This window comes from Aotus nancymaae, unplaced genomic scaffold (genome assembly GCF_030222135.1).
Source record: "Aotus nancymaae isolate 86718 unplaced genomic scaffold, 86718_ANA_hifiasm-v0.15.2.pri h1tg000089l, whole genome shotgun sequence".
Lineage (NCBI taxonomy): Eukaryota > Metazoa > Chordata > Mammalia > Primates > Aotidae > Aotus > Aotus nancymaae.
The window spans coordinates 1,513,229-1,540,438 of NW_026988504.1; the positions used below are offsets into that span (position 1 = coordinate 1,513,229).

At 62.6% G+C, this 27,210-nt stretch overlaps 2 protein-coding genes and 1 pseudogene across 9 annotated transcripts; 2 read left to right on the plus strand and 1 right to left on the minus strand.

Annotated features, from left to right (window-relative positions):
• Window positions 1–168: 168 nt before the first annotated feature.
• MCRIP1 (MAPK regulated corepressor interacting protein 1) lies at window positions 169–10,495 on the plus strand. Of its 3 annotated transcripts, none has more exons than XM_064369742.1 (5): window positions 169–222; window positions 8,384–8,439; window positions 8,534–8,652; window positions 9,427–9,528; window positions 9,601–10,495. In XM_064369742.1, exons 2-5 carry the CDS (start codon window positions 8,432–8,434, stop codon window positions 9,663–9,665), a joined length of 294 nt encoding a protein of 97 aa, XP_064225812.1. In that variant the 5' UTR covers window positions 169–222; window positions 8,384–8,431; the 3' UTR covers window positions 9,666–10,495. The 3 variants fall into 3 exon arrangements, with proteins under 3 accessions (XP_064225812.1, XP_012308151.1, XP_012308150.1); XM_012452728.3 differs by lacking the exon at window positions 169–222 and adding an exon at window positions 1,037–5,269; XM_012452727.3 differs by lacking the exon at window positions 169–222 and having other exon boundaries at window positions 9,601–9,709; window positions 10,004–10,495.
• On the plus strand, window positions 5,299–8,377 carry LOC105727854 (uncharacterized; annotated as a pseudogene).
• A 6,465-nt stretch (window positions 10,496–16,960) lies between the features above and the next one.
• GCGR (glucagon receptor) lies at window positions 16,961–26,810 on the minus strand. 6 transcript variants are annotated; one of them, XM_064369306.1, is made up of 14 exons: window positions 26,705–26,810; window positions 21,969–22,196; window positions 21,412–21,514; window positions 20,153–20,260; window positions 19,955–20,076; window positions 19,755–19,861; window positions 19,523–19,679; window positions 19,269–19,428; window positions 19,136–19,196; window positions 18,833–18,902; window positions 18,421–18,509; window positions 18,011–18,149; window positions 17,899–17,940; window positions 16,961–17,501 (listed from the first exon to the last, which is right to left on the minus strand). In XM_064369306.1, the coding sequence occupies exons 2-14, from the start codon at window positions 22,023–22,025 to the stop codon at window positions 17,274–17,276; spliced, it is 1,443 nt and encodes a 480-aa protein (XP_064225376.1). In that variant the 5' UTR covers window positions 22,026–22,196; window positions 26,705–26,810; the 3' UTR covers window positions 16,961–17,273. The 6 variants fall into 6 exon arrangements, with proteins under 6 accessions (XP_064225376.1, XP_064225372.1, XP_064225374.1 ...); XM_064369302.1 differs by lacking the exon at window positions 26,705–26,810 and adding an exon at window positions 25,509–25,913 and having other exon boundaries at window positions 21,969–23,201; XM_064369304.1 differs by lacking the exon at window positions 26,705–26,810 and adding an exon at window positions 23,040–24,852.
• Window positions 26,811–27,210: the final 400 nt, after the last annotated feature.

Below are 27,210 nucleotides of genomic sequence, written 5' to 3' on the forward strand. Positions count from 1 at the left end.
GGGCTCCGGCCGCTGCCCGTGGCCGGCGGCGCTCACCGTCCAAGCCGGACGGACCCAGAGCCTCCGCCACGCGCCGCGACCCCGCACTGTAACCCCAGCCGCCCCCGCCCGCCGGGCCGTCACGTGGTAGCGCGCTGCGCATGCGCCTGCGCAGCCGACGGTGGCGTCACTTCCGGCGGGGCCTCCCAGCTGGAATAGGCGGCGGCGGCGGGTCGTGGTGAGGTGAGGCGGGCGCGGCGCCGGGCGGCGGGACGGGACGGGGCGGGGCGGGGCGGGCGCGGCTGCGCCCCGCCCTGGTGTCGCCGCGCGGTCGCGGGTGCCTAGCCGGGCCGGGCGGGGCCGCGGCGCGGGGGTGTGGCCGGGCGGCCGGGGTCCGAGGGAGGGGCCTGCGTTCCCCTCCCGGCACCTGCAGGAGGGCGCGGCCCGCGGGGCGCCCGGGAGCGCGCGTGGGGAGGGCGCGGCTCAGGCGGAGCGCCTTTCCCGCCTGGGCCAGGGCAGGGGCCGCGGACCCAACGCGGCCGGACGCTCGCGATGGGCCCGCCTTCTGCCGCCGCGGGGGCTGACAGAGCTCCGCTTTCCGGGTCTCCGGGGGGCACGTGCCTGAGGATGCCTCCGACTCGGAGCGCCGCGGGCCCGGCCGTCCGCTTTCTTCTGTCCATTTTCCGGCCTTGCCCTGGTTCCCGTATCCACGGACGGTGGTGCTGGGCCTAACGGGACTGGGCCTAACGAGGGGGACGGGGCCTCCGCCCGCCTTCGGGGCGCTCACTGGGGAGCGGTGGTTGTGGCCGCAGGGGCGCCTCCGCAGGAGCGCAGGGCTGAGGGGGCGGCAGCCATACGGGGCGTGGGCTGTGCTGCTCTCCGTCCTGCCCCAGGGTGGTCGTGGCCGGGAAGATGGTCTTTCCGCTGGACCCCCAAGGATGAGGGTTAGTTTTGGGCAGAGAAGGCACGTTGAGCAGAGGCCCTGAGATGGGGACCAGGGAGTGGACTTTTGGGTGGGATGTGGGGAGAACATTTAGAGAGGGTGGGAAGTGGGATGTGAAGGAAGTGGGGACCAGCTGTTCCTTAAGGAAGGATGTGGGGTGAGTCAGGGGAGGTTGTGGTTTGAGTGGGATCAGGATGGGGAAGAGGGAGCCACGCACTCAGTCTGTTGCTGCCACCACCCAGGGGAGAGGGTGAGGAGGTGGGGCAGCGCTTAGAGGCTTTCTCCAGGGGTCTCCCAGGGACCGAGAGTGCCAGTGTGGCAGCTGTGAGAGCAGAGTCCTCGTGCGCCTGCTTGCCTAGCAGATTATCTTCTAGCCTCATTGGCTGAAAAAAGACACAGAACATGAAGAGAAAGTGGAGTGTGAACCTCAGAAACTCCAGAGGAGCACAGAGTAGCGTCACCGATTCTAACTCTGGAACCTCACAATATTGTCACGTTCCTGGTGTGTCACCTCCCATTATGTTCTTAGGCATGTGGCTGTGTAGGGAAAATAATTTGGGACTGGGAGGCCAGAGACGGGTTCCGTCCTCTCGCCATCAGGAAGTCTCTGAAGCCCTTGGGTCCCCTGGAGGAAAAAGGTTACACGTTGTTCTACCCAGTAAGACTCCCCTCCCTATCTGGAGGGAGAACCAGTCTCTGAGCAGAGCCATGTGGACGTCAGTGGGGAGTAGGTCTTTCAGGGGTCCAGGCGAAGTGGAGGCAGGCTGCAGCTTCGGGCCAAGCCCCAACTGCTGTGGCCCTGGAGGCCCTGTGAGGGCTCGGCTGCTTGGTGGCAGGCTCTTTCAGCGCTGAACTGGGAGTTCTCAGGGGATCTTCTTTCCAGCCCAGCTGTGGGGGTGTGGGCAGTGTGTGTAAGAGCCGAGCGCACTGGCTGCCTGCACTCAGCACCTGACAAGTGTTTGCTCTGGCTGGTGGCAGTCTTTTCTTTCAGTCCCCAGTGCTTTTCTGGTCCTCCACCTCCCTGAGAGTGGGCTGGTTCTACATTCCCGTTTGCCGAGAACAGTTGTTTTGTGCTTAATGATCAGCAGCATCTGCCGGGCACGGTGGCTCATGCCTGTAATCCCGGCACTTTGGGAGGCTGAGATGGGCACATCATGAGGTCAGGAGTTCGAGACCAGCTTGGCCAACATGGGGAAACACCATCTCTACTAAAAATACAGAAATGAGCAGGGTATGGTGGTCGGCACCTGTAATTCCAGCTACTTGGGAGGCTGACACAGGAGAATCTCTTGAACCTGGGAGGCAGAGGTTGCAGTGAGCCAAGGTGCGCCATTGCACTCCAGCCTGGGCGACAGACTGAGACTCTGTCTCAAAACAAAAAACAAAAAAACAGCATCCCTTTCTTTCCTTATTTATTTATTTATTTATTTGAGGGCAGAGAGCAGAGATGGGGCTCTTTTTTTTTTTTTTTTTTTTTTTGAGACCGAGTCTTGGACTGTTGTTCAGGCTAGACTGCAATGGTCCAATCTCAGCTCACTGCAACCTCCGCCTCCTGGGTTCAAGCCATTCTTCTGCCTCAGCCTCCTGAGTAGCTGGGATTACAGGTGTATACCATGACACCCAGCTAATTTTTGGTATTTTTAGTAGAAACGGGGTTTCACTATGTTGGCTATATTGGACTGGAACGCCTGACCTCGTGATCTGCCCACCTTGGCTTCCCAAAGTGCTGGGATTACAGGTGTGAGCCATCGTGCCAGGCCCTTTATTTTATTTTATTTTTTTGAGATGGAGTCTTGCTCTGTCGCCTAAGCTGGAGTGCAGTGGTGTGATCTTGGCTCACTGCAACCTCCACCTCCCAGGTTCAAATTGATTCTCCTGCCTCAGCCTCCTAAGAAGCTAGGATTACAGGCGTGTACCCCTAGCTAATTTTTGTGTTTGTGTGTGTGTGTGTTTGTGTGTGTGTGTGTGTGTGTGTATTTTTTGAGAGATGGAGTCTTGCTGGGTCGCCCAGGCTGGGGTGCTGTGGCACGATCTTGGCTCACTGCAACCTTTGCTTCCTGGGTTGAAGCAGTTCTCCTGCCTTAGCTCCCCAAGTAGCTGGGACTGCAGGCATGCACCACTATGCCCAGCTGATTTTTGTATTTTTTTTTTTTTTTTGAGACAGAGTTTCGCTCTTGTTACCCAGGGCTGGAGTGCAATGACGCGATCTTGGCTCACCGCAACCTCCGCCTCCTGGGTTCAAGCAATTCTCCTGCCTCGGCCTCCCGAGTAGCTGGGACTGCAGGCGTGCACCACCATGCCCGGCTAATTTTTGTATTTTTAGTAGAGACGGGGTTTCACCCTGTTGACCAGGATGGTCTCGATCTCTTGGCCTCGTGATCCACCCGCCTCGGCCTCCCAAAGTGCTGGGATTATAGGCGTGAGGCACCGCGCCCGACTTTTTTTTCTTTTGAGATGGAGTCTGACTCTGTCACCCAGGCTGGAGCACAGTGGCATGATATATGTTGGCTCACCGCAACCTCCTCCTCCTGGGTTGTTCAAGCGATTCTCCTGCCTCAGCCTCCTGAGTAGCTGGGACTACAGGTGCATGCCATCACACCCAGCCAATTTTTGTATTTTTAGTAGAGATGGGGTTTTACCATGTTAGCCAGGATGGTCTTGATCTCCGGACCTCGTGATCCACCCGCCTCAGCCTCCCAAAGTGCTGGGATTACAGGTGTGAGCCACTGCGCCCAGCCAAGGTGGGGCTTTTTCTGTGTTGACCAGGGCGGTCTTGAACTCTTGGCCTCCCAAAGTGCTAGGATTAACACACCACACCCAGCCCCTTTCATTTTTTTTTTGAGAGGGAATTTTGCTCTTGTCACCCAGGCTGGAGTGCGATGGAACGATCTTGGCTCACTGCAACCTTCGCTTCTTGGGTTCAAGTGATTCTCCTGCCTCAGCTTCCCGAGTAGATGGGATTATAGGTGTCCGCTACCACCCCCGGCTAATTTTGCATTTTTGGTAGAGACAGGGTTTCTCCATGTTGGTCAGGCTGGTCTCGAACTCCAGACCTCAGGTAATCCGTCCGCCTCAGCCTCCCAGAGTGCTGGGAATACAGGCATGAGCCACTGCGCCCAGTCCCCTTTCATTCTTAATGGCATCCAGATGAACGACATGGCACGTGCTTGTCCACATCGTCATGTTGGATAAGGAGCCACAGAGACCTCACTGAGGTGCTGGCTCCCTGTGGCTGTGCTTCCGTCCCCACTGGAGCAGACGAGCATCACTTTGGATGTGGATGCTCAGGCTCAGAGGAGCTTGCCTGGGGCCGCAGAGCCCGGGAATACCTGCAGCTCTAGTAGGCCAGGCCCTGTAGGCTGGGCAGCCATGGAAGCAGGCAGTCAGATCCTGCAGAATGCACAGACATGCGGGTCACCTGTACCCTGGGTGGCTGGCAGCAGGTGGTCCTGTGGCAAAGGCTGTGATTGTAATCAGGGCAGGAGTGGAGTAGCAGGTGGTGCTTGATCACACAGGTTGGGGTTGGACAGTGGGCTTGTTGGCAGCAGGGGGCCTGGGTGAGCTTCAGAAAGGGTGTCTGGAGGATCATACAGACATCCGTGTGCACCTGTCCTGACGCTGGGGGGGTCTGGAACCAAAGGTTGTCCCAGCACGGGGTGGGGTGACGTGGGGTGTGGAAGGCTTTGGGGGGAAGGAGAGAAGGTACTTAAAGACCATGTTGCCTGCGGAGCTCTGGAGGGCAGTCCTGGGCCAGGAGGGCGTCGCTGAGGGGCCTTCCATGTGAGACCCCAGCCATCATAAGCTCCGCTGTGTTTCACAGTATACTGAGAAAGAAAAGCTGCCATCGGGTGAACGCTGACGTGTTAGCAGTAGTCAGGTGCAGCCCAGTTTCAAAGATACTGAAATGTGAAAACTAGGAAGGAAAACTCTCAGAGGCAGCGGGATGTGGTGTAGCGACTGAGGAGTGCGGGGCCGTGCCAGGTGGTCAGCAGGCTCGGCCTGGCCGCACTTCCGGCCCTCCCCGCTGCCGTGTGCCCCACTGTGCTAGGCCGCCCTGCTGAGGCTGTTGAAGGCTTTCTCGTTGCAGGTCCACGGTGACCTCTTGGTCCAGAGCTCACTTGACCTCCAGCCCTCTCCATGGAGGGCTCCTTCCTGCCCTCCCTGCCACCATCCCGGCCCTGGCTCCTCTTCTGCCTGCGCCTCGGCCCTCCGCAGGCTCCTCCCGTGCCGCGTGTGCCCGGGCCCATCTGTGCCCCCTCAGGTCCTGCCCCGTGCTCGGTGCTGTCTCTGCCGCAGGTGCTGTGGTGCCCACCTCCAGCTGCTGATTTCCTTACGGGAATAGGCCAGGTGTGCACTGCCACCGTTAGGGTAATTACAAGTGGAGATTCTCCAGCTGTCCTTGTACATATCTCGGGTGTGTGTACCTAGGAGCAGAATGGCTGGGTCATAGGATGTGCACGGATGCTTGATTTTTAATGGAAAATTCCTTTTGGGTCAGAATTGGCACCCAGCTCCTTGACAGAGCCCCAGGAGGCAGTGAGGCTGAGTGAGCTGCAGAACCGTTGCTTCTGCTTCCAGGGGGACAGCAGGCCACTGGCCTTTTGGGAACTGCTGGCACCTCCACGAAAGCCTGGGTCTAAGTGTACAGAGGTGGGGCCAGCTGGAGGCCCTGGGGGTCGCTGAGCCGGAGTAAGAGGTAGGTAGAGGTCAGAGGGCTCCTCGAGTCTGGGAAGACTTACAGGACACAGACTGTGGTGTTGGGGACAGTCGGTACCTGTCTTCTCCTAGCGAGAGGAGGCACATGGGATTCCCTGTTGACTTAAAAAAATGTATGGGTACACAGTAGGTGTATATATTTAGGGGGTTTATTTTTATTTTTTATTTTTTTTTTAAAGATGGGGTTTCACCATCATGGCCAGGCTGGTCTTGAACTCCTGACCTCAGGTGATCCGCCCACCTCAGCCTCCCAAAGTGCTAGGATTACAGGCGTGAGCCACTGAGCCCTGCTCTATTTAGGGGGTTTAAAAACATTTATTTATTTAGAGACAGTCTTACTTTGTCACCCAGGTTGAGTGCAGTGTCACAGCCTCCACCTCCCAGGCTCAAGCAATCCGTTTATCTCAGCCACCACTGCTGGAGAAATTTTTATATTTTTTGTTAGAAATAGGACTTTGCCCAGGCTGGTCTTGAACTCTTGGGCTCAAGTGATTCCTCTTCAGCGTCCCAAAGTGTTGAGATTACAGGCCTATTTTAATAGGTTAGCCACTTTGCCTGGCCTGTTTTATTTTTTTGTATATTTATTTTTTTTGAGACAGAATTTCTCTCTGTAGCCTAGGCTGGAGTGCAGTGGCGCAATCTTGGCCCATTCCAACCTCCATCTCCCAGGTTCAAGTGGTTCTCCTGTCTCAGCCTCCCGAGTAGCTGGGATTACAGGCACCTGCCACCACGCCAGGCTAATTTTTGTATTTTTAGTAGAGAAGGGATTTCACCATGTTGGCCAGTTTGGTCTTGAACTCCTGACCTCGGTGATCCACCCACCTGGGCCTCCCAAAGTGTTGGGAGTACAGGTGTGAGCCACCATGCCTGGCCCTTTTTTTTTTAATTTGAGACAGAGTGTCTCACTCTGTCGCCTGGGCTGGAGTGCAGTGCCATGATTTTAGCTCACTGCAGCCTTGACCTCCTGGGCTCAAGCAGTCCTCCCACCTCAGCCTTCTGAGTAGCTGGGATACAAGTGCATGCTCCATACCAGCTGTGTTCAGATGGGTATGTGCAGCATGTGTATGGGCAGACAGGTGTGTGCGGGCACGTGTGTGGCAGGTGTATTCAGCTAAGGTATGTGCGGCAGGGGTGTGTGTGTGTGTGTGTGTGTGTGTGTGTGTGTGTGCAGCAAAGCAAAGGGAGCCCCGGAAGGGCCATCAGTGGTATTTGGGGCAGGAGTTAAAACTGCAGGAGGACCCCAGGCCAAAGATGTGGTTGCAGAAAGGCCAAGTGGCCACTGGAGGCAGAAGCTGCCTGGGGAGAAGAGTCACTGGGGAGGGCAGGCTGGGAGGCAGGTACCCCTCAAGCAGCAGGCACTCAGTGGCTAGAGCTGGCAGTGGGCGGGGCAGGGGGTTACCTGAGCTCTGCCTTCCTCTCTAAGGGGAGCTTCCCAGCAGGCAGCATGTCCCTGTGGGACCCTCAGCCCAAAGTGGCCTTTCCCTCCGTGCTCTGGTGTTCTGGGCTGGAGTCCCTGGCAGGACTGTGGGCAGAGAGATCCCAGAGTCCAGGAGAGGAGAGGTGACTTTGTGAGCAAACTGGGTGCTGTTCCAGGCAGGGAGCCCCTGGCCCTGCCTGGGCCCCACTCCTGGCCTGGGGTGTGGCACAGAGTGCCAGGGCTGGGAGCTGGTTTTCTACTCTTTGCTGGTTTGGCCCTTGAGTTCTGGGCTTCTGTTCACTTGTGGTGTTTGAGGGCTGGACTGCTGACGTGAGGTGGAGCGGGCCAGAGAGGACTCTGTGAGGTCTGCAGCCGTGTCCGCTGGAGTATCTGGAGCCTCGGGCCCTGGGGGTGGGCAGGGGAGTTGCTTGTGCTAAAAGCCCCCTCCTGGGAATCCTGAGACTCCCCTCCCCCAGCACCTAGAGTTGCCCCCTCCAGAGCAGGGCCATGCTGGAGACCAGCCCCTTCGGCTTCCCCACCTTGGGGTTGTGTGTCCTCAGCTGGAGAGGAGGCACTCCAGCCAGCCAGCCTGAGAGTCCGAGCCTCAAAATAGACTCCCTTTCCCAGAGCTGTGGAATCCTCTGGGCTGAGAGGCCATAAGCAGGCAGCAGCCCAGGGTCCTGGTCACCAGGTTAGGCCTGGCAGCTTCCTCCAGGGTCACTCCCTCTGATCACCGGTGGAGCTGGAGCTTGGTTCCATCTCCAGGTCACCGATGTGGCTCATGCTCTAGGGAACCAGGAAGCTGGGCCTAGGTAGGTGCTGGGGAGCAGGCATCACTGTTAAGAAGCTCATACCCATTTTACAGACGGGAAATCAAGGCTCAGCAGAAGCTGCGTGCCCAGCCCTGCAGCAGGGAGAGCAGGGTCAGTTTCCTCAGGGGCTGCAGGCCGTCTGCTACAGTGAGAGGCAGTCCCACATCAGGGATGCTGACAGGGCCCCCCAGCCCATGGGAGGGACCCAGCCTCGGTCCCGGTGCTGAGGCTGAGGACTGCGTCTTGCAGAGCTAAGGCCACTGAGTGGGCTTAACTGCTTCAAGTTATGTGTGTGTCTGGCTGGCTCTGGCCGACTCCCTGCTACCTCCTAGGGTTGCCTAGAGCCCACTGGCTGCCCATGGCTGGACCCCAACCTGTGGAGGACCCCCTGGTGGTCAGGGGACCTGCACTTTGTTCACATCTGAAGGGAGGAGGCAGCTGTGCCCTGCGCCTCCCTCACCCCACCCCTGGAGAGGGCGGCCGTACGTCCTGCTCCTACACTGGCTTCTGTTTCAGAGGCTGAGGGGATCTGGCGGTGGAGCGCTAGGATCAGACGCCCCCGCGATGACCAGGTGGGTTTCAGGCAGGTGGGGTGGCCTCCACTGGGGCAGGGGTGTGGCCTCCCACTCTGCTACCTGCCCTGCCTCACGTGCTGGGGTTCCCCAGCTCCCCCGTCTCCAGAGTCGTGTACAACGGCAAGAGGACCAGCAGCCCCCGCTCCCCGCCCAGCAGCAGCGAGATCTTCACCCCTGCCCACGAGGAGAACGTGCGCTTCATTTACGAAGGTGGGTGTGCCCACCGCATGCGGCTCCTGTCTGTCCTTGGTCCTTGTCGGAGTCAGCTCTGCCCCCAGCCCAGGACCCAGGCTCCGAGGAACCTCCCGCAGCCCCTGCCCCGGCCCCTCCAGGGCGCAGATCCCCCATCACTGCATCCACAGCCTTCAGGGCCCAGGCGGGTGGGGGTGACCGAGGGACCCTGTGTGGAGAGGAGAGCTGGTTCTGATCTTGTGGGGAGCCCTGTAGGAGGGGTTGAGAGTGGGCCGTGCCCCGATAGAGGCCGTGGTGGGAGCCAGTCATCAGTGCTGGCAGTGCTAGAGGAGTTTGCTGGGGAAAGGGAGAAGCCTTTGAGGAGAGATGGGGGTGCACCCAGCCGTGAGTGGGTGTGCTGCAGAGGTGCCAGGGGGCTGTTGTCTGGGACTGGGGGAGTGTGCGTGTGTGCTGGGGCTGGGGAGGCGCGTGGATGAGGTGGGAAAGGTGAAGGCCTAGCTGAGGACGCGCTGCCCCTGAGGCACTGGGAAGCCTGGGGTAGGGTCATAGGGGTCCCTCTGACCACAGTGCTGGTCATCGTGTAGGGAAAGGACAGGCCTGCCGGAGGAGCAGGGATGGGGTCTGTGGGTGAGTGAGGCTGGGGTGGGCAGAGGGCCGTGGAGGGAGCTCGGAGGACACTTCCGAGGGAGAAAAGGTCTGGGAGGGCAGGAGCTGAGGGCGGGCGCTCTCCTGGTGTGGATGCCACCCGCTCTGTGCATGGGGCTCTGAGCACTCTGCTCTCTGCCTCTGCAGCCTGGCAGGGCGTGGAGCGAGACCTGCGCAGCCAGGTGCCGGGTGGCGAGCGGGGCCTGGTGGAGGAGTATGTGGAGAAGGTCCCTAACCCCAGCCTGAAGAGTGAGTGTGGGCTGACCTGGGGATGGGCTGGAGGGTCCTGTGCCTGCCCACTACCGAGTTGTTCCCTGGCAGCCTTCAAGCCCATCGACCTGAGCGATCTGAAGCGCCGGAGCACTCAGGATGCCAAGAAGTCCTAGAGCGCCCGGCGCCCCCAACGGCCTCCGGAAGATCAGGGTGCCAGGTGTCGGTTCCCTCCTGTCCCTTGGCCCTGCTCCTGGGATGGGGGTTCTTGCTCCAGCAGGCTGCAGACCCCAGGACCTCTGTGACTGACGGCTGAGGCCTGGCTCTCCTCCCCAAGCCCCCTTCCTTCCTCCTTGGGGGTCTCAAGCTGCCCTCATCATGGTGATCTGGACCCTGCCCTCCCTCCCACCCTCCCCCAGCCACCTGGCTGCATCTTTGAAGCTGCCTGGCCCCCAGGGGACCTGACCTGACCTCTCTCCTCTCCCCTCACCCACCCTGTCCCTGGCCACTGCAGGATCAGGAGGGGAGAAGAATGAGCCTCTGCTGCCTCCCAGGCTGCTGAGACTGGGCTGGTTTTGTCTTTGAAGTGGCCAGGACACAGGACAAGGGCAGCCCCACCTCATCCAGCTTGGGTCCCCCGAAGACCCTTGCTGCTCCTGTGGCCTGGACATGCTGGGGAGCTTCTCACCCCCACCCCCACCGTCTAGCCTGGCCCCTTCCCTGACTTAGCTTCAAGACGGCACCAGCTCTCTGGGCCTAGGATACTGCCGGGCCCCCCAAAGGGGTCCCCAGCAACCAGGCCTGGCCTCGTGGTGTCTGCGGCCACAGTGGCCCCGTGGGCATGGGCACCCAGGCTGACCCTGAGGTGCTGCTGCTGGGTCTGTCCTGGCTCGGGGGTGTGCTGGGAGGGTCACCAGGGCCCCTTTTTCTTCCTGTGCCCTCTGAAAGCCAAGTGTCTGTGTGGCTGTGGAGCGTGAGGGTCTGTGAATAAAGGCAGTGGCACTGAGCATGGCCTCCTGGCAGTCTGTCAGGCCTCTGCCCCCCGAAGCACACACATGCGCAGCCCCCCAGCAGGGCTGGAAACTCCAGATCACTGTGGTCTCCTCAGGCCCAGAAATTCTCAGTCTACGCCACTGGGGGTGCCCAGGCCTCCTAGGGGCAGGTGGTGGCAGGGAGCGGTCTCGAGGGAGAGGCTGGCCTGCCCAATGTCACCACTGTTGTCCCACTACAGGGGCTCCCTAAGGGGCCCCAGGGGTACTAGGCATCATCCTGAACCACCCTCTGGGGCACTGTCCAGGGAGTTGGCTCCTCCCTTGTCCAGATAGAGGGGGTGCTGCTGGGCGCGGGAGAGACCTGGTTGCACTTGACCTTCAAACCTGGAAGCTGCCCTGGCAGGCCAGACACGGAGCTCTATTCCTGCTGCTGTTAGAAGCCAGACCGGAATTGATTCCAGGAACACCCTTTCCCAGAAGAATGTTTGGAGCTCGAGTGGCCCCACCGGCGCCTCCTGGCGGGTGGGCCGGTGAGGAGATGCTGGCTCAGAGCCGACCTCCCTGGGGAGGAGGAGCGGGGAAGGGTGTTCCAGTAATAAACCAGCCCAGCTGCTGCCTGGCAGCCCGTGTGCCCTGCTGGTACCCAGCCCCAAGCCAGCTCCCTGTAAACTCATGGGCTTAGCTAGCCCCTGTGGGGCCTGTGAGTCCTTCAAGGACCGTTTGAGGGCCCACCAGGCTAGGGTGACCCAAGCTGCCTCCCACTGTCGCTGCTGCAGCTTGAGGGACGCCAGCACGGGGATGAGGGATGGGTAGCTCACGGTGGTCCTCAGGTGAGGCTGTGGAGGGGCACCCACCGGGACCAGAGCCCTGACCCCAAAGCAAACCTGCCCTCCCAGTCAGGTCAGCCCTGCAGTCCCACAGAGTGGTCTTACCCAGCAGTTTGTAGTCACAAAGGGGGGATCTCCACATTCAGCTTGAGCAGGTAAAGGACTGGGGCACAGAAGCTAGAGTGGACACCTGCTCCCCTGGGCTGTGGGAGCTAACCGTGGGACCTGATCCCCAGAGGGTCACGGTCCTCCCACCACAGCCTGTTCTTTAGCCCTGCTGCTGGGCTGAGCGGCTGGAGACGATCCCCTTTCTTCAATGATGGCAGCTGGGGGAAATGAGGCAGCCGTGACCGCTGCATTTTGTGCCATTGCCATCCACGCACGCACACGCCACTCTCTGCTGTCACTCAATGTTGACAACTCCATGGGGCAGATTTTAGCCCAATTTACAAGTGAGGAAATAGTGACATCTTTTGGGGGGGATAAGCTCTGGGTTATCCCCAGAGGGGATATCCCCCCCCAGCGAGTGCAGGGGGACCTGATCCCCAGAGGGTCACGGTCCTCCCACCACAGCCTGTTCTTTAGCCCTGCTGCTGGGCTGAGCGGCTGGAGACGATCCCCTTTCTTCAATGATGGCAGCTGGGGGAAATGAGGCAGCCGTGACCGCTGCATTTTGTGCCATTGCCATCCACGCACGCACACGCCACTCTCTGCTGTCACTCAATGTTGACAACTCCATGGGGCAGATTTTAGCCCAATTTACAAGTGAGGAAATAGTGACATCTTTTGGGGGGGATAAGCTCTTAAGAAAATTGTAATTAATTCTTATTGAGCATGAACAATTTCCTGATAGTCAATACACCCCGCTATTTCCCTAAGGGCTGAATGAATACGCTCCAGGTGGGCTGTTGGCTCAGCGTGGAGGGCAGAGTGCACGTGCCCCTCCTCCTGCATTCATGTGAGGACCCTTGGGCACCGGACAGTCGTGTAGCCCACATTCTGCCTTCGGCTGCTGCATCCTTGTGGTGTTTACAGGCCCCTCTGTCCCCTGTACTTCTGTAAAGTGAGGTGCAGTACAGAGGCCTGATGGGATTCATAGGAGACTTCGGATGTCAAAGCATCTGGCCACTGTGGGAAACGGGCTGCAGGGTTCAGGGCAGAAGCAGGGTCCTGTTAGGAGGCTTCTGCAGTGGACGGTGGGAGGAGGAAGTCGGGGGTGGGGTCAGCAGCTGAGTGTGGATGTCCAGGTGTAGGTGCAGAGCTGGGTCTAAGGTGTGGATTCAGCAGGGCCACAAGGCTCGGGAGATACATGACTTAGATGAGTTAGCTGAGCACTGCTGATTTCTAAAGACTGATAAAGAAGAAATGAGGGTGGTGCCTTTTTCCTGGACACAACAGGGAGAGGAGGCAGAAAAACAGTGAAGAGCAAGGTCAGAGAAAGAGCAAGCAGAGGAGGATCAGGGCTGAGTGAGTGCAGGGGGAGGACCTGGGGCTGAGTGAGTGCAGGGGTAGGACCCGGGGCTGAGTGAATGCAGGGGGAGGACCCGGGACTGAGTGAGTGCAGGGGGAGGATGGGGCTGAGCGAGTGCAGGGGGAGGATGGGGCAGAGCGAGTGCAGGGGGAGGATGGGGCAGAGTGAGTGCAGGGGGAGGATGGGGCTGAGCGAGTGCAGGGGGAGGATGGGGCAGAGTGAGTGCAGGGGGAGGATGGGGCAGAGTGAGTGCAGGGGGAGGATGGGGCAGAGTGAGTGCAGGGGGAGGATGGGGCTGAGTGAGTGCAGGGGGAGGATGGGGCTGAGCGAGTGCAGGGGGAGGACCCGGGACTGAGTGAGTGCAGGGGGAGGATGGGGCTGAGCGAGTGCAGGGGGAGGATGGGGCAGAGCGAGTGCAGGGGGAGGATGGGGCAGAGTGAGTGCAGGGGGAGGATGGGGCTGAGCGAGTGCAGGGGGAGGATGGGGCAGAGTGAGTGCAGGGGGAGGATGGGGCAGAGTGAGTGCAGGGGGAGGATGGGGCAGAGTGAGTGCAGGGGGAGGATGGGGCTGAGCGAGTGCAGGGGGAGGATGGGGCAGAGTGAGTGCAGGGGGAGGATGGGGCTGAGCGAGTGCAGGGGGAGGATGGGGCTGAGCGAGTGCAGGGGGAGGATGGGGCAGAGCGAGTGCAGGGGGAGGATGGGGCTGAGCGAGTGCAGGGGGAGGATGGGGCAGAGCGAGTGCAGGGGGAGGATGGGGCTGAGCGAGTGCAGGGGGAGGATGGGGCAGAGTGAGTGCAGGGGGAGGATGGGGCAGAGTGAGTGCAGGGGGAGGATGGGGCAGAGTGAGTGCAGGGGGAGGATGGGGCAGAGTGAGTGCAGGGGGAGGATGGGGCAGAGCGAGTGCAGGGGGAGGATGGGGCAGAGCGAGTGCAGGGGGAGGATGGGGCAGAGTGAGTGCAGGGGGAGGATGGGGCAGAGCGAGTGCAGGGGGAGGATGGGGCTGGGCGAGTGCAGGGGGAGGATGGGGCTGGGCGAGTGCAGGGGGAGGATGGGGCTGGGCGAGTGCAGGGGGAGGATGGGGCAGAGTGAGTGCAGGGGGAGGATGGGGCTGAGCGAGTGCAGGGGGAGGATGGGGCTGGGCGAGTGCAGGGGGAGGATCCGGGGCTGAGCGAGTGCAGGGGGAGGATGGGGCTGGGCGAGTGCAGGGGGAGGATGGGGCTGAGTGAGTGCCGGGGCAGGACCCGAGTGCTGCCAGGGTGTCTGGGGGAGGCTGAGCCAGCTCACGTAGTGGACCTGCACCTGCAGGCATTTCCCACCCACCTTGCCTAGAAATGACCACTTTGAGCTCTTCATTTTTGTGTTTTTAAATTTTGATCTGTATTTTTATTTCTAACGTGTGAATTGTTACTTCATGCTTTTCCCATTTTGTTCTCTGCCGCACCCCCAGTACATAACAAAATATTCCTGTCCACCACCGTCCCTAGTTCTTTTTTGCCCGTGATTTTGGTTACATCAGTGTTAGCGTTTACATTACGACGTCTGTGTTTGTATTCAGAACTGAGTCACGTGGCAAATTCTGCTCGTTTTGTTCTTTTCTGACCAGCTTTTTCTTTTCTTTGGAGTTACTATTTGCCTTCTTTTTTCATTGTTTAGTTTTCATGTACTAGTCACTAAGGCCTGAACTCTCTCCTCCACATCTCAGTGCATTCAGTCACGTTCATCCCTCGAGGGTGTCTCTCCTGAGCCTTCTGCCTGGCTCAAGGTCCCCGTTCCTGTGGCGCCCCCGACTCTCCTAGATCTGACCCCTGATGTCGTTGCTGTTTTCCTGTTCTTGGTCTCCACTCTCGGTACTGTGTGTGTGTGCACACCGGATTCCAGGCGCTCAGACCCTCTCCCTCCCAGCCATGCACGCGGACAGCACACAGCGCTTGCAAATACCCCTTTGGGATGCTGGGCATCGCATACCTGCCCCACTGGACACACATGGGTTTGCGTTTCCCTTCCTTCGTGTTCACATGGCCCTTCCCTGTACAGTGTGCTCACACACACACCCTGCTGGCGATACCCATGCATTCCTTTGGGGGAAGGGGGCTGAGGCACCGGAGGTAGAGGTGGGAGTGGAGGTAGAGATGGGGAATGGGCAAAGGGCCCAAGTTGGAGGGAGATGCTGTGGACCGAGTTAAAAAATGGGTTCCAGCTGGGCGTGGTGACTCACGCCTGTAATCCCAGCACTTTGGGAAGCTGCAGTGGGCAGATCACTTGAGGTCAGGAGTTCAAGACCAGCCTGGCCAACATGACAGAACCCTGTCTCTAGTAAAAATACAAAAATTAGCCGGGTGTTGAGGCGCATGCCTGTAATCCCAGCTGCTCGAGAGGCTGAGGCAGAGAATCACTTGAACCTGGGAGGCCGAGATTGCAGTGAGCTGAGATCATGCTGCTGCACTCCAACCTGGGCAACGGAGCGAGACTCTGTCTCCAAACTCCAAAAAAAAAAAAAAAAAAAAGGGTGGGTCCCTCCACCTACCTGCCTGCGGGGCTGCCTGGTTAGGGCCACTGTTTATTGCAGAGGTGAGTCCAGCCCCTGCCAGGCCCCCAACTCTGCTGGACTCCACCAGCCTGCTCCAGTTCCCTTCGGGATGAGGACTGGTTAGGGGTGAAAGAGGACAAGGGCAGGGGGACTCGGGATGGGGAGGGCTGTCAGGAAGCCCCAGGTGAGGGGCACACTCCCCAGGGCGGTTACCAGCCTTGAGCTCAGCTGGCGTGAAGGAGAATGCCAACCTCCCTGTGCTGACTCAGAACAGCCTTGTCCCCACACAGGCACCTGGGCATCCAGGGCTCAGAGGAGAGCCAGGACCTGAGGCTGGTGGGGCCTATAGCTGGCCTGAAGTCTTAAGGGCACAGACCACAGGCCTCTAGCAGGTGCCGCTGGAGGGACCATCCGCTGACCTTGCAGCCCCCGCCAATCAGTAACCACAGGGCCCCAGGCTTGCACGCAGGCCCTGTGGTGGGTGGCAGGGTGAGGGCCCCCCCCAGGAGGGCCCTAGTGCCTGGTGTGTGAGTAATTCTATTTACCTTTCCCCAGCAGCCTCCTGTACCCTCATTTGTTCCAATTAGTCCGGCTCTGCCTGAGTGGCTCCAGCCCACGTGGCCCAGGCGGGGGCTGTGAGCACCCCCTCCCCCAGGGCCCAGCTGCACCTCCCAGCAGCTCCTCAGAGCTGGGCCACCTGGCTGGCTCCTTCCCCAGCCCATGCACACACCTCAGCAGGTCTCACAGCGCCTGCTGCAGGGACCACCCGGAGGGCTGACCTCATGGGCATCCACCCTGGACTTGTCCCCACCCCTGCTGTGTGGTCCTGGGGACCTTAGACTCAGGGTATGCCCCAGACAATGGGAGCCCACACCCTGAAGCACCTCCTCTGTACAAGAGGCAGCTCTTTCCTGGTGCTCCCTGGCTGGCAAGCAGGGTGCTCACCCACCACATGGTAGCACAAGGCCTGGCATGGGCCGGACCTTTCTGTGTGGCATGGGGGCTGTGCAGAGCTGAGGCATTGGGCACTGCCCCTTCACCTGGACTCGTGGCAATGTTCAGGCCCATTTCTTCCTGCTTCAGTCTGCTAGGTGGCCTGCAAATTGCCCAAGGTAGCTGGAGTGGAGATGAAGTGGAGGCCAGGGGCTCAGGAAGGGCAGGCTCCGTGGAGAAGATGCCCTCGGGTGACTGGTGCCGATGGGTTCGACGGGGACTGATGTCTCATGCTCCCTTAGCCACTATGCTCCTCACATCTCTGCCGGTGAATAGGGACCCTCTGGCGGTGAAAGAGTCCAGGGGGACTGCCCGCCAGAACCAGGAGGGGAAGGTGCCCAGGGCCTGCTTGGATGGGCACAGGCTGGTCGCCCTCTGGGGTTCCAGTGCCAACTGTCTGTGAGCTGGGGCATCGGGTGACCCTCAGCACCGGTGCTGGTGCTGACCACCCAGTGCCGTTCCATCCCCCGCCGCCGCTCCCTCCCCCGCCGCCGCTCCCTCCCCCGCCGCCGCTCCCTCCCCCGCCGCCGCTCCCTCCCCCGCCGCCGCTCCCTCCCCCGCCGCCGCTCCCTCCCCCGCCGCCGCTCCATCCCCCACCGCTGTTCCATTCCCCACTGCTCCAGCCTCGGCTCTTCCAGCCCTGCTTTCCAGGACACACATGGTGGCCACCTGAGCTCTTTATTGTTGGAGGACATTTCCACACACGTAGGACATCACGGCACACATGGGGACACAGGCGTGCAGTTCACGGCACAGTGCCCCACCCCTGCCCTGGACTCTGCTCGCCCCTGCACCAGGGACAGGGCAGGCACAGGGAAGGGAGGCCCCACCTCACAGGTCGCCACACTGGGGGCGGGTAGGTGGAGGCTGCTGTTGGCATCCCCACCCCAGCCTCAGCTGGGCGTCCAGTTCTGGGTTGTTCAGCGCCACCCTCTGGGTGTCTGAGTCCAGCTCTAGCTGGGGTCCCAGCAGGGTTCAGAAGGGGCTCTCAGCTAACCTAGAGAGACCACCGGCCAAGGGGGTCGCCACAGATGAATCCTGGCCAGCACCGTGGCTGCCTCCACCGCTCCCAAACCGCAGCTTCTTGCTGGGAGAGCCGAGGCCGGCCGCAGATGAGGCCTTGTGGCTGCCGGTGTTCTGCTCCTCCTGTAGCACTTTGCCCAGGCGCCAGCGGTGCCAACGCCGCCGAAGCTCTGACTGCACCTGGGAGCAGGGTGAGGCAGGCCAGTCCCAGGGACTGGGAACTGCTCGGGGCCTCACTGGAGATGCCGGCGCACAGAGCGACACAAGCTCCCTGCTGGGCACAGGTGGCCAGCCTCCCTGGTGGCTCCCTATGCCACCCAGCCATCGCCACGGAAAGCACAGTCTGCAGACACCTGGGGACTCCCCACTGTGTACACCCCGACGATGGGCTGGAGGCCAACCTGTCTTGGGGGCCTGACACCCAGCGCTATGGCAACTGCACCCAGTCAGTGCAGGTGGAGGGAAATGCTTGGGCTGCGTGTGCTCCAACCCCTGGGCAGGGGTGGGGCTGGCATCCATGTGCCCCTGACCCTGATGGCCAGGGCTGATGCTCTCAGACATCCCCACTCCCACCTACCTCCTTGTTGAGGAAGCAGTAGAGGACAGCCACCAGCAGGCCCTGGAGAGAGAGAGTGGTCAGGGGTGGCACGCTGCGCCCCAGGAGGGGGTGCTGGAGGGCGGGCAGGCACCTGGAAGGAGCTGAGGAAGAGGTCGAAGAAGAGCTTGGCAGAGCGCAGGGTGCCCTGGGCGTGCTCATCTGTCACAAAGGCGAAGACCACTTCGTGGACCCCCAGCAGGGGGATGAGAGTCAGCGTGGACTTGGCCAGCCTGCAGAGGCAGAGCCTGAGCCACCCGCCACCTGCCACCCTCACCCTCACCCTCACCCCGCACCACTCACGTGGAGCTTGGAGTCCCCACCGCCAGCTGCCCTCTGGCCCCGAGGGTCTCCAGGTCTCAAGACAACAGCCCCACCACAGCACCCACCACCCGCCGGCCCTCAGCCCACACCACCCACGTGGATCTTGGAGTCCCTGCCCCAGGTGCCCTCTGGCCCTGAGGGTCTCCAGGTCTCCAGACGCCGGCCCGCCATGGCACCCACCGGAACTTGTAGTCTGTGTGGTGCATCTGCCGTGCTCGAAGCTTGGCCACTAGCAGATGAACGACGCGGATGAAGATGAATAAATTGATCTGCGTGAGAAGGGTGCTGGTCAGGGCCACCCGAGCCCCAGGGGACAGCTCTGTGCCCTTGGAAGGCCCCAGCTGACTCTCCTGCAGGTGGGCCTGGCAGCCAGATAGGCCCTGGGCCACACGGCCCTGGGCATGGTGGGCATCCGGCCAGGGAGGAGCAGCCTGGCTCAGTGCCCAGGGTGCTGGCCAGTGTCCCGGTGTCCTTGCAGGGTGCCAGGCTCCCTCCTGGCCCTCCCAGGCAGGATGCTGCTGTCTCCTGGGGCAAGCTGGGACATCAAGGGAGGAGGGGCTTGGGGTGTGCTCCTCGATCTTCATCTCCTCACCAGGATGGCCAGGAAGACGGGGAACCGCAGGATCCACCAGAAGCCCATGTTGTCATTGCTGGTCCAGCACCTGCGATGCCAGACCACTCACGTAATGGGGCCCACCCCTAGCCCCTCAGCCCCTCAGCACTCCCAGCCTGATTTTGCCAGGATCTCATTCACACCTCAGGAAAGAGGGAGAAGGTTGAGAATGACCCCGCTCCCGAAGCACCAGGCTCATCCCAAGCCCCTCCCTGCCTCTGGCCAGAGCCCCGCTCCCCAGCCCCAGGCCCCTCCCTGGGCTGCCCGGCTGCTCATACTCACTGGATGTTCTCAAACAGACACTTGACTACCACCCAGGGGATGACGAACAGCATGGGGGCACCTGTGGGGGGCAGTAGCTGTGGTCGCAAGGCCGGGCCAGCGTGCCCAGCCCCTCCCGTGCCAGCCCACTCACCCCAGCCGATGCCCAGGTAGAGGCGGAAGAAGCTCCTCTCGGGGAGGGTGGCCAGGCCCAGCAGGCTGTGCAGGTACAGACCCTCCACCAGCAGCCAGCAGTAGTTGGCCACGATGCCATAATGCATGAACACCGCAGCCACACGGCAGCCGGCCACCGCCTGGCACAGGTGCAGTGTGAGCGTGGCCACCTGCCTGGCCGCCTGCCCACCTGCCCACCCGCTTTTGTGGGGCCACCCGGGGCGGGGGGCTCACTCCATCACTGAGCCAGATGCTGACACTGAGGTCGTCTCCGATCTTCTGGCTGTAGCGGGTCCTCAGCAGCCCGTCGATGACCAGCACGGAGCCGGCCTTCAGCACGAAGGACGCAAACAGGTTGGCATGGATGGCGTTGCGGGTGCAGTGCAGCTTGCTGTGGGGACAGCCGGTCAGCATCCCCCCTCCTCCCTGCCCTCTGCAGCCGCCCTGGGCGCTGGCGGGATCCTACCTGAGGCCCCCCAGGAGGGCCAAGGCGAGGAGCAGGGCTCCCAGGGACAGGCTGTAGCCCACCGTGTACATCATCTGGAAGCCGCTGTACATTTTGGCCGCCTCCTTCTGTGAGTCACAGTGGCCTGTGAGGGCCGGGTGGAGCCCCTGTGCCCGTCCCCATCCAGACCCACCTTGCCCGCCTGCCCGCCACCGGCTGACCTGGACCTCAATCTCCTCGCCGTCTATCTGGCACTGGGAGGCGTTTCGCCAAGGCTGCCCCCGGGGTCCTCGCACCCACTGCCCATCGGGCCCACATCTCTTGAACACGAAGCGGTGTTGCACTGGGGGTGTGGGACAGGCTGGGGTCAGCCCCACCCCAGGCCCACCCCTCCCACAGCCCTGCCCCTCGATGGGTACCTTTGTGGTGCCAAGGCAGGTACCAAGGGCAGGAGATGTTGGCTGTGGTATTTGGGGGAGTGTCCGGCCAACAGGAATACTTGTCGAAGGTTCTGTTGCAGACCAGCTCTGCAGAGTGGGGTGGGGCCGGGCAGAGCGGGAGGAAGGGCTCCCTCAGCAGGCCTCTTTCCTCCCTCTGGAAGCCTGAGTCCTGCAGTCACCTCCCCCAGGAGGTGGTCTGGGCTGCTGCCTCCCTTACCTGACCTCCACCTCGGGAAGCTGACCTCCACCTCCTCCACCTGACCTCTGCCTCCTCCACCTGACCTTCCCCTCCCCACCTGACCACTGCCTCCCCCACCTGACCTCCGCCTCCCCCACCTGACCTCCGCCTCCCCCACCTGACCTCCGCCTCCTCCACCTGACCTTCCCCTCCCCACCTGACCTTCCCCTCCCCACCTGACCTCCGCCTCCCCCACCTGACCTCCGCCTCCCCACCTGACCTCCGCCTCCCCCACCTGACCTTCCCCTCCCCACCTGACCTTCCCCTCCCCACCTGACCTCCACCTCCCCCACTTGACCTCCGCCTCCCCCACCTGACCTCCGCCTCCCCTGGACCAGCCTTCCCCAGAGCCCCCAGCCCCGCTCTGAGTTCCAGCTCTGCCAGGACAGCTTCCCTTGAAGTCCTCCCATCTCAAATGTGCCCCAAACCCACACTGGCGTCCTCCCTTCCCCATGACCGTGTCGAGTCACCTCCCTCTCTGAGGCTGAGCCCAATGCGGTTTTCGTCCTTCCTAGGTGCACTGCTAAGCTGTGGCTGCCACACCCGCTTCCCTCTGCCCAGCAGAGGCCACCTCCCTTGTCTGAACCACGGCACTGCCTCCCCAGCAAGTCCTCCAGCCCCAGCCTCTCCCTGAACCCCAAGTGTCCAGGTCATGAGAGCCCTCCCAGGCCTGTGTGCTCTGCTGACCCTCTGGGTCCCCCCTCCCACCCCTTGGCACTGTCTGCCCACTGGAAGCTCCATGGGCATAGGTGGTGGCACCCGCCTGGGCCTGGGGGTGCACAGCAGCAGCCGGTTTCCACCGTTCTGTTATTTCCTGCCTCTGCGGCCTTGGGCAGGTCCCCAGCTTTGTGGCTCAGTTACCTCGTTACCTCACCTGCCAGTGGCAGTGGGCACCCGGGGAGTGACAAGGCCCCCTTGGCGGGGTAGCTTCAAGGGCTGCACAGGCGCCCAGGAACCTTCCCATGAAGAGAGCTCAGGGCGTGCTGAGGTGGGGACTCACCAGTGGGAGGGGGCAGCAGGCTCAGCTTGTGGTGACACTGGTCACGGTAGAGCTTCCACTTCTCAAACAGGAAGTCCATCACTTGAGCGGAGGAGGCCTGTGGCTGGGGGACATACACAAGCAACCGGGCAGACGGACAGACGGGCAGACAGACAGATGGGCAGACAGACGGGCAGATGGACAGGCAGACGGGCGGGCAGGCGGGCAGACGGGCAGGCAGGTGGGCAGACAGGCAGACGGGCAGGCAGGCGGGCAGACAGACAGGCGGGCAGGCAGACGGGCGGGCAGGCAGACGGGCAGACGGGCAGGCAGGCAGACAGACGGGCAGATGGGCAGACAGGCGGGCAGACGGGCAGGCAGGTAGGCGGGCAGACAGGCAGGCAGACGGGCAGGCAAGCAGAGAGGCGGGCAGACAGGTGGGCGGGCAGACAGATGGGCGGGCAGACAGGCAGACGGGCAGGAAGGCAGACGGACAGGCAGGCAGGCACACAGAGAGCCATCAGTGTGCAGTCCTCATGGGAGGACCCCCGGGTGCTGAGGGTGGTGTGAGTCCTCACCTGGCAGACCAGCAGTAGCAGCAGTAGCACAGGTCGGCGTGGTGGGTGGAGAGGCATGCCTCTGGGCAGCTAGCTGCCCCCAACATCTGGCAGGGACTGCACGTCTGGGGCCGCTCAGTCCTGGTGGGTGTGCACACTCCTCTGAGGGCTGCTGAGTGCCAAGCCTGGGGAGTCCTGGCCAGGGGGGCGTCCTTCTCCCGTTAAGCTGCTCCTCTGAGCCTCAGAGTCCTATGGATAAAGAGGGAGCTGGGAGGGAGGAGACCAGAAGGGGCCACTTTTTGCCAGGGGGAGCTCGGGCCACCTGACCAGCCCCCACGTGCCAGGAGGTCTTGACTAGGTCATGGGGGCTGCACCATCTCCCCTGGTGGAGCTGGCTTTCCTGTCACCCAGGGCTGGCTGGCTGGCTGGGAGCTCTCGGGGTCCCAGAGACCCTTGTCTCAGTGCTGGTGGCAGCCACCCTCCTGTCAGGTGGCCCAGTGCTCTTGGAGGGGGACTGGCCTCCCCAGATGCTGATCTCCTCCCTCAGTTGACAGCCCCCGGCTGGTTGGTCCTCACCATTCTCCTCACCTATTCTTAGCCGCTGGGAAAGTTGGCTTGCCAGGCTGACGAGCCAACATGCCAAGCGTGAGGGTGGCAGTGCCTAGACCTTCCATCACTTGGCCCCAGGGTCATGGTGAGCAAGGTGACTGGGCTGGCTTGCAGCTGTGCCAGGCCGAGTGTGGGGCCCACACTCGGGTGTCTGTTGTATGCATGCCCCCTGCCCAGCAATAGGGTGCTTTGATGCCCCATGGGTGCTGTGCAAGGCTCAGCTGGGCTTACTGGGTCCCTGGGATGCCACTGGCTGGCTGCATATTCCTTTGAGATTTGCACTGCCAGCTCCGGCTCAAAGGAGGAGCTGGCCTGGGGTGGGGGCACAGGGTGAGGAGGACAGCCTCCGTGGTGCCTGCTGGGGCTGCAGGAGGCACAGCACCTGGTCCCAGGCCAGAGCCAGCATCTGAGCTGGGAGTTCGGGGCAGCAACCGCCCCAGAAATCGGCCTTTCACTGCTGTGGAGCCCAGTTTTCGTACCCACCGAATTCCGTGGGAGAGGCAGGGAGGGTCTTCCTGTGGGGCCTGTGTGCAGGGTCCTGCGAGCGGCTGGCTGTGAGCCCCTGGGCTGTGATGGGCTCTTCTTTGGGGCACCCTCAGAGTAAGAGGTGTGGATGGACGGCTGGGCAGATGGAGGGCTGGCCAGCTGGAAGGCAGTGCCAGGGAGAAACCAGGGAGGGGGTGAGGAGGGGCAAAGGCTGCAGCTGGAGCAGAGGGTTTCTGGGCAGGGCTGGACGTCGGGCCGCCACAGCACTGCCTGGATTTTAGCCTCCTCCAGGCATGGCTGGGTGACCCTGAGTGGGGCCAGCTCCACCTGGGGTTTCTCCCGCTAGCGGGGCCTGAGATGCACCATGCAGGGTGACAGCTGAATGACAGGGACAGGCACCTGTGTCACAGGCTGCTAAGGGGCTCCCGACCCCAGCCCTTGGGCCCTGGGCTCATGAAGGGGCTGACGGGAGGCAGGACCTGTGTGTCGCTGATGCCAGTCCCTGAGCCAGGTGAGGAGTCAGGCAGGCTTAGTGCTGGGGACCAAGGAACCACAGAATCGGGGCTCTCTCTTGACGGACAGAGCAGCAGGTGGGTGGGGCAGGAGGGGCAGTTTTGGCGTCCCCAGCTCTGGGATCACGCAAGGGGCCTTATCTTCCCTGATTCTAATCAAACAGCCCCATCTGCTGCCACTGCCCTGGGCGGTTCTGGCCACTGCAGCAGGCTGGGCGAGGAGCAGCAGCGGCTGCCTCTCCCCGCTGTGTGCACCCCCACCCAGAGGGGCCCTGGAGGAGGGGCGCTGCTACATGGACAGGCTCAGGAGTGCAGGGGGGGCTCCGGGCAAGGGGAAGCTGGAGCAGCGTGGATGGTGGAGATCCAGGCCCGGGCTGGGGAGGAAGGACACTGACCCATAAGCTGTTCCCTGCCTTGGGACCCTGCAGTGGGACATGGGGGGATGCGTGCTGGCCCCAGGGGTAGACGGTCCAGCCAGGAGCTCCCTGGGCAAAATGACAGCCCCTTAGAATGCAGTGTGGCCAAGCCTGGCTCTGCCCCCACAACTCTGCCAGAGAAACAGGAGCCATTTCAATGCCTGCTATGTCAACCCCAGAGCCACTAGGAACACCCCAAGCCAGAGAGAGAGAGGAGATGGTGCCGCCACACACGAGGGCCTCCACTCCAGGGCCCTGCCTTCCGGCCGGGCGCTCAATCTGGAGACCCCAGCGAGGTGAGGGAGGGGTGGGCTGCCCAGTCCCCCAGGCCTTTTTTTAAAGCACTCAGGGCCTAGGAGTGGGGAGGAGGAAGAGGGAGGGGGCTCTCTGTGTCCTCCCAACCTCAACAGAAGGTTGGGAAGGTGGGGCTGGGGATCCTGGAGGATTGCCCCCCACAGCCCAGCACCCACGGGCCGCAGGTGGGCTCCCCATCAAGGCACCCCTAGTCCGGGATCCCTAGGGGTCAGGGCCTCTGAATACAAGAGGTGGGGTGGGGGCAATTCTCCACTAGGTCTGATAGTGACACGGAGTTTTTCCATTCCCTGAGGGCAGTGGGTCCTGTGTCGGTAGGGGCACTCCAGATGCTTATCCCAACGGGTGGGTGGAGCCAGCTGAGCCTCCAGGAGAGAGCCCAGCCTGGAGAGCAGGGCTGAGCCCATTGTGGTCCTGGGACAGGGCACAATTTAACTTCCCAAGTGGGGACCCCACACCACATCACTGACAGTGACACACCAGCTCACAATGGGAGGGGCTTTGCTGCCTGAAGGGAAGAAGGGACCCTCCTCTGTTGATCTCACCCAGCCCTCTCCCCCCACAGGAGACCCTGATCTCACCCGGCCCTCTCCCCCCACAGGAGACCCTGATCTCACCCGGCCCTCTCCCCCAATAGGAGACTCTGATCTCACCCGGCCCTCTCCCCCCACGGGAGACCCTGATCTCACCCGGCCCTCTCCCCCCACGGGAGACCCTGATCTCACCCGGCCCTCTCCCCCCACGGGAGACCCTGATCTCACCCGGCCCTCTCCCCCCACGGGAGACCCTGATCTCACCCGGCCCTCTCCCCCTACAGGAGACACTGATCTCACCCGGCCCTCTCCCCCCACGGGAGACCCTGATCTCACCCGGCCCTCTCCCCCCAACAGGAGACACTGATGCCTGGGCACCTGTCTGCCCGGGATCTACGTTTGTTGACTGAAGGAGTGGACAGAAACTCTGGGTGCTTAGGCAGTGGTGGAGGTGCCACTCTGGGCTTCCTGGGCCTGCAGTGCCTGGCCGGGCTTCTGTGCCCCTTATGACCCTTGTGGCGACCCACCAGGGACCCCACCCTCTGCCTTCACAGACCAGGTGACCAAGCTCCTTGGAGTCAGCTGAGGATTAGGGTTCCCGAGGTGCCCGATGGGGGGTTCCCGAGGTGAACTGCCAGCCTTCCGTAGCCCCCAGCCACCCCCTTCCTCCCACAGCCATCTGTTGGGCCATACCAGTCACCAGCAGGGCTTGGGGCCACTTGAGCTCCGCTGCCCCGGCTGCTCAGCAGGGCTGGCACCCATGTCCTGTCCTATGCCTGCCCTAGCAGAACACGTGACTAGGGCGCTCATGGCTCCATCAGGCCCCACCAATTCCCACGGGGGGGTGGCGGCTGAGGGACCCGCAGACCTGGAGCTGGGCCCCTAGGATGGGTGGAGCAGCCACTGGTCGAGGAAGGCAGTGGGCCTCCCCAGTAGGTTCCCAAGGGGCCTCCCGGACGCTTTCAGTAGCTCGGAGTATAGGGTCGGAGCGGTGGGAGCCGGGATGTTTTTGTGAAACCAGAGAAGGTATCGGAAGGTCAGGGCACCAGGGCGGGATCAGGGGCCACAGGCTGTTGACAAAGCCCGATCCCTGCGTCCTCACCCTGTGGGGGCGGGGCAGGCCTGGGTCCCGGCCAGGTGCGCTCCGACCCCCCGACCCTCGCGCCCCAACATCAACGGCGGGAAGCAGCCCTGGCTGTCCTCGGAGGATGCAGGCGCCGAGAGGTCCGGGGTCGGTCGGTTCGGGATCGGAGCATAAACCCTGGGGCCGAGTAGAGAGGCGGAGCGGGGAGCCAGAGAGGCCGGAGCCGGACAGGGCAGTGACCCGCTTGTTGGGGTCAAAGTCGCCAGCATGGGCCGCGGAAGAGGAATGGCCAGGCGGGGCACAGACCCCCACCCCATCCCGGGCAACGCCGGCTCTCCGGGGCACTCCTAGGGGCCGGAGCCGGCCGAGGGGAGCGCGCGCTGCTGAGACCCCGCGCCCGAGGGCGCATCCAGGGCGCTTTGTGCGCTCCCAGGGCGGCGGAGCCCGGAGACCGGAGGGAGGAGCGAGTCCGCAAAGGGTGGCAGCCGCGGCGCCAGGCAGCCAGCGACACCCCCGCCCCCAGCCGCGCTCCCGGGACCAGAGGACGCGGGAGGGACTGAGACCCCTGGGCCTGCCCGACGGTGCAGGACCAGGGCTGGGGGGCGTCCGAGCCGGGGTTGGGAACGGAGGTGTCCGACAGGAGTGAGGACCGCGCCAGCCGGGGCCCCGGAGACCGCCAGCCGCTCCCCCCTCCTCGCGCCCCGCGCCCTTGCCCCCGGCCCCGCTGCGCCCCCAGCCCCGCAGTCTCTGCTCCGCCCGGGTCGGCTCCGGAACATCCCCCCGGGGCCACGGCCCAGGGGCTCACCGCGCGGCGCTGCTCCGGGCTCGGCTCGGCTCCCCGCCGTCCTCCAGGAGCGCTCGGGTCGGGTCGGAGCCCCGGTGGCCGCAGGTCTCCACGGCGCTGCCGGATCCGGGTCGGCGCCGGTTCCGTGCCCGCGCCCCGCGCCAGCCGCGCCAACTTTCCGGCTGCGACGCAGGGCGAGGGCGGCGGCGGAGGGGCGGGCGCGGGGCGGGGGCGCGGGGGTGGGAACAGCAGCCGAGGGTCCCCGCCCGCCCTGCGCGCAGCGTCCCCGAGAGCTTCGGTTCTGCCCACCCTGCGCGGGGAGCCCCGGAGAGCGCCTCGGACCCGCGAGCGGACCCCGTCCCGGCCACACGCAGACCCCGAGCCCTGACCTCCGCCCCGCGGTCGTCGCCCCGCAGACCTTGGTCCCCCGGATCCTGGTCCGGCAGACCCCAATCCTGCAGACCCCTGACCCCGCGGACCCCGGCACGGCAGGTGGCGATCACGGCGGGTCCTGGCTCCCCGCGGGG

Coding starts and splice junctions, on each gene's coding strand:
- MCRIP1 (XM_012452728.3), top strand. CDS start 5,060: ATGGAGGGCTCCTTCCTGCCCTCCCTGCCACCATCCCGGCCCTGGCTC. Junction 8,440..8,533: donor GACGCCCCCGCGATGACCAG/GTGGGTTTCAGG, acceptor GGGGTTCCCCAG/CTCCCCCGTCTCCAGAGTCG. Junction 8,653..9,426: donor CGTGCGCTTCATTTACGAAG/GTGGGTGTGCCC, acceptor CTGCCTCTGCAG/CCTGGCAGGGCGTGGAGCGA.
- GCGR (XM_064369306.1), bottom strand. CDS start 22,025: ATGCCTCTCCACCCACCACGCCGACCTGTGCTACTGCTGCTACTGCTG. Junction 20,077..20,152: donor CCTGCCTTGGCACCACAAAG/GTACCCATCGAG, acceptor CCACACCCCCAG/TGCAACACCGCTTCGTGTTC. Junction 18,150..18,420: donor CACACAGACTACAAGTTCCG/GTGGGTGCCATG, acceptor CTGCCTCTGCAG/GCTGGCCAAGTCCACGCTGA.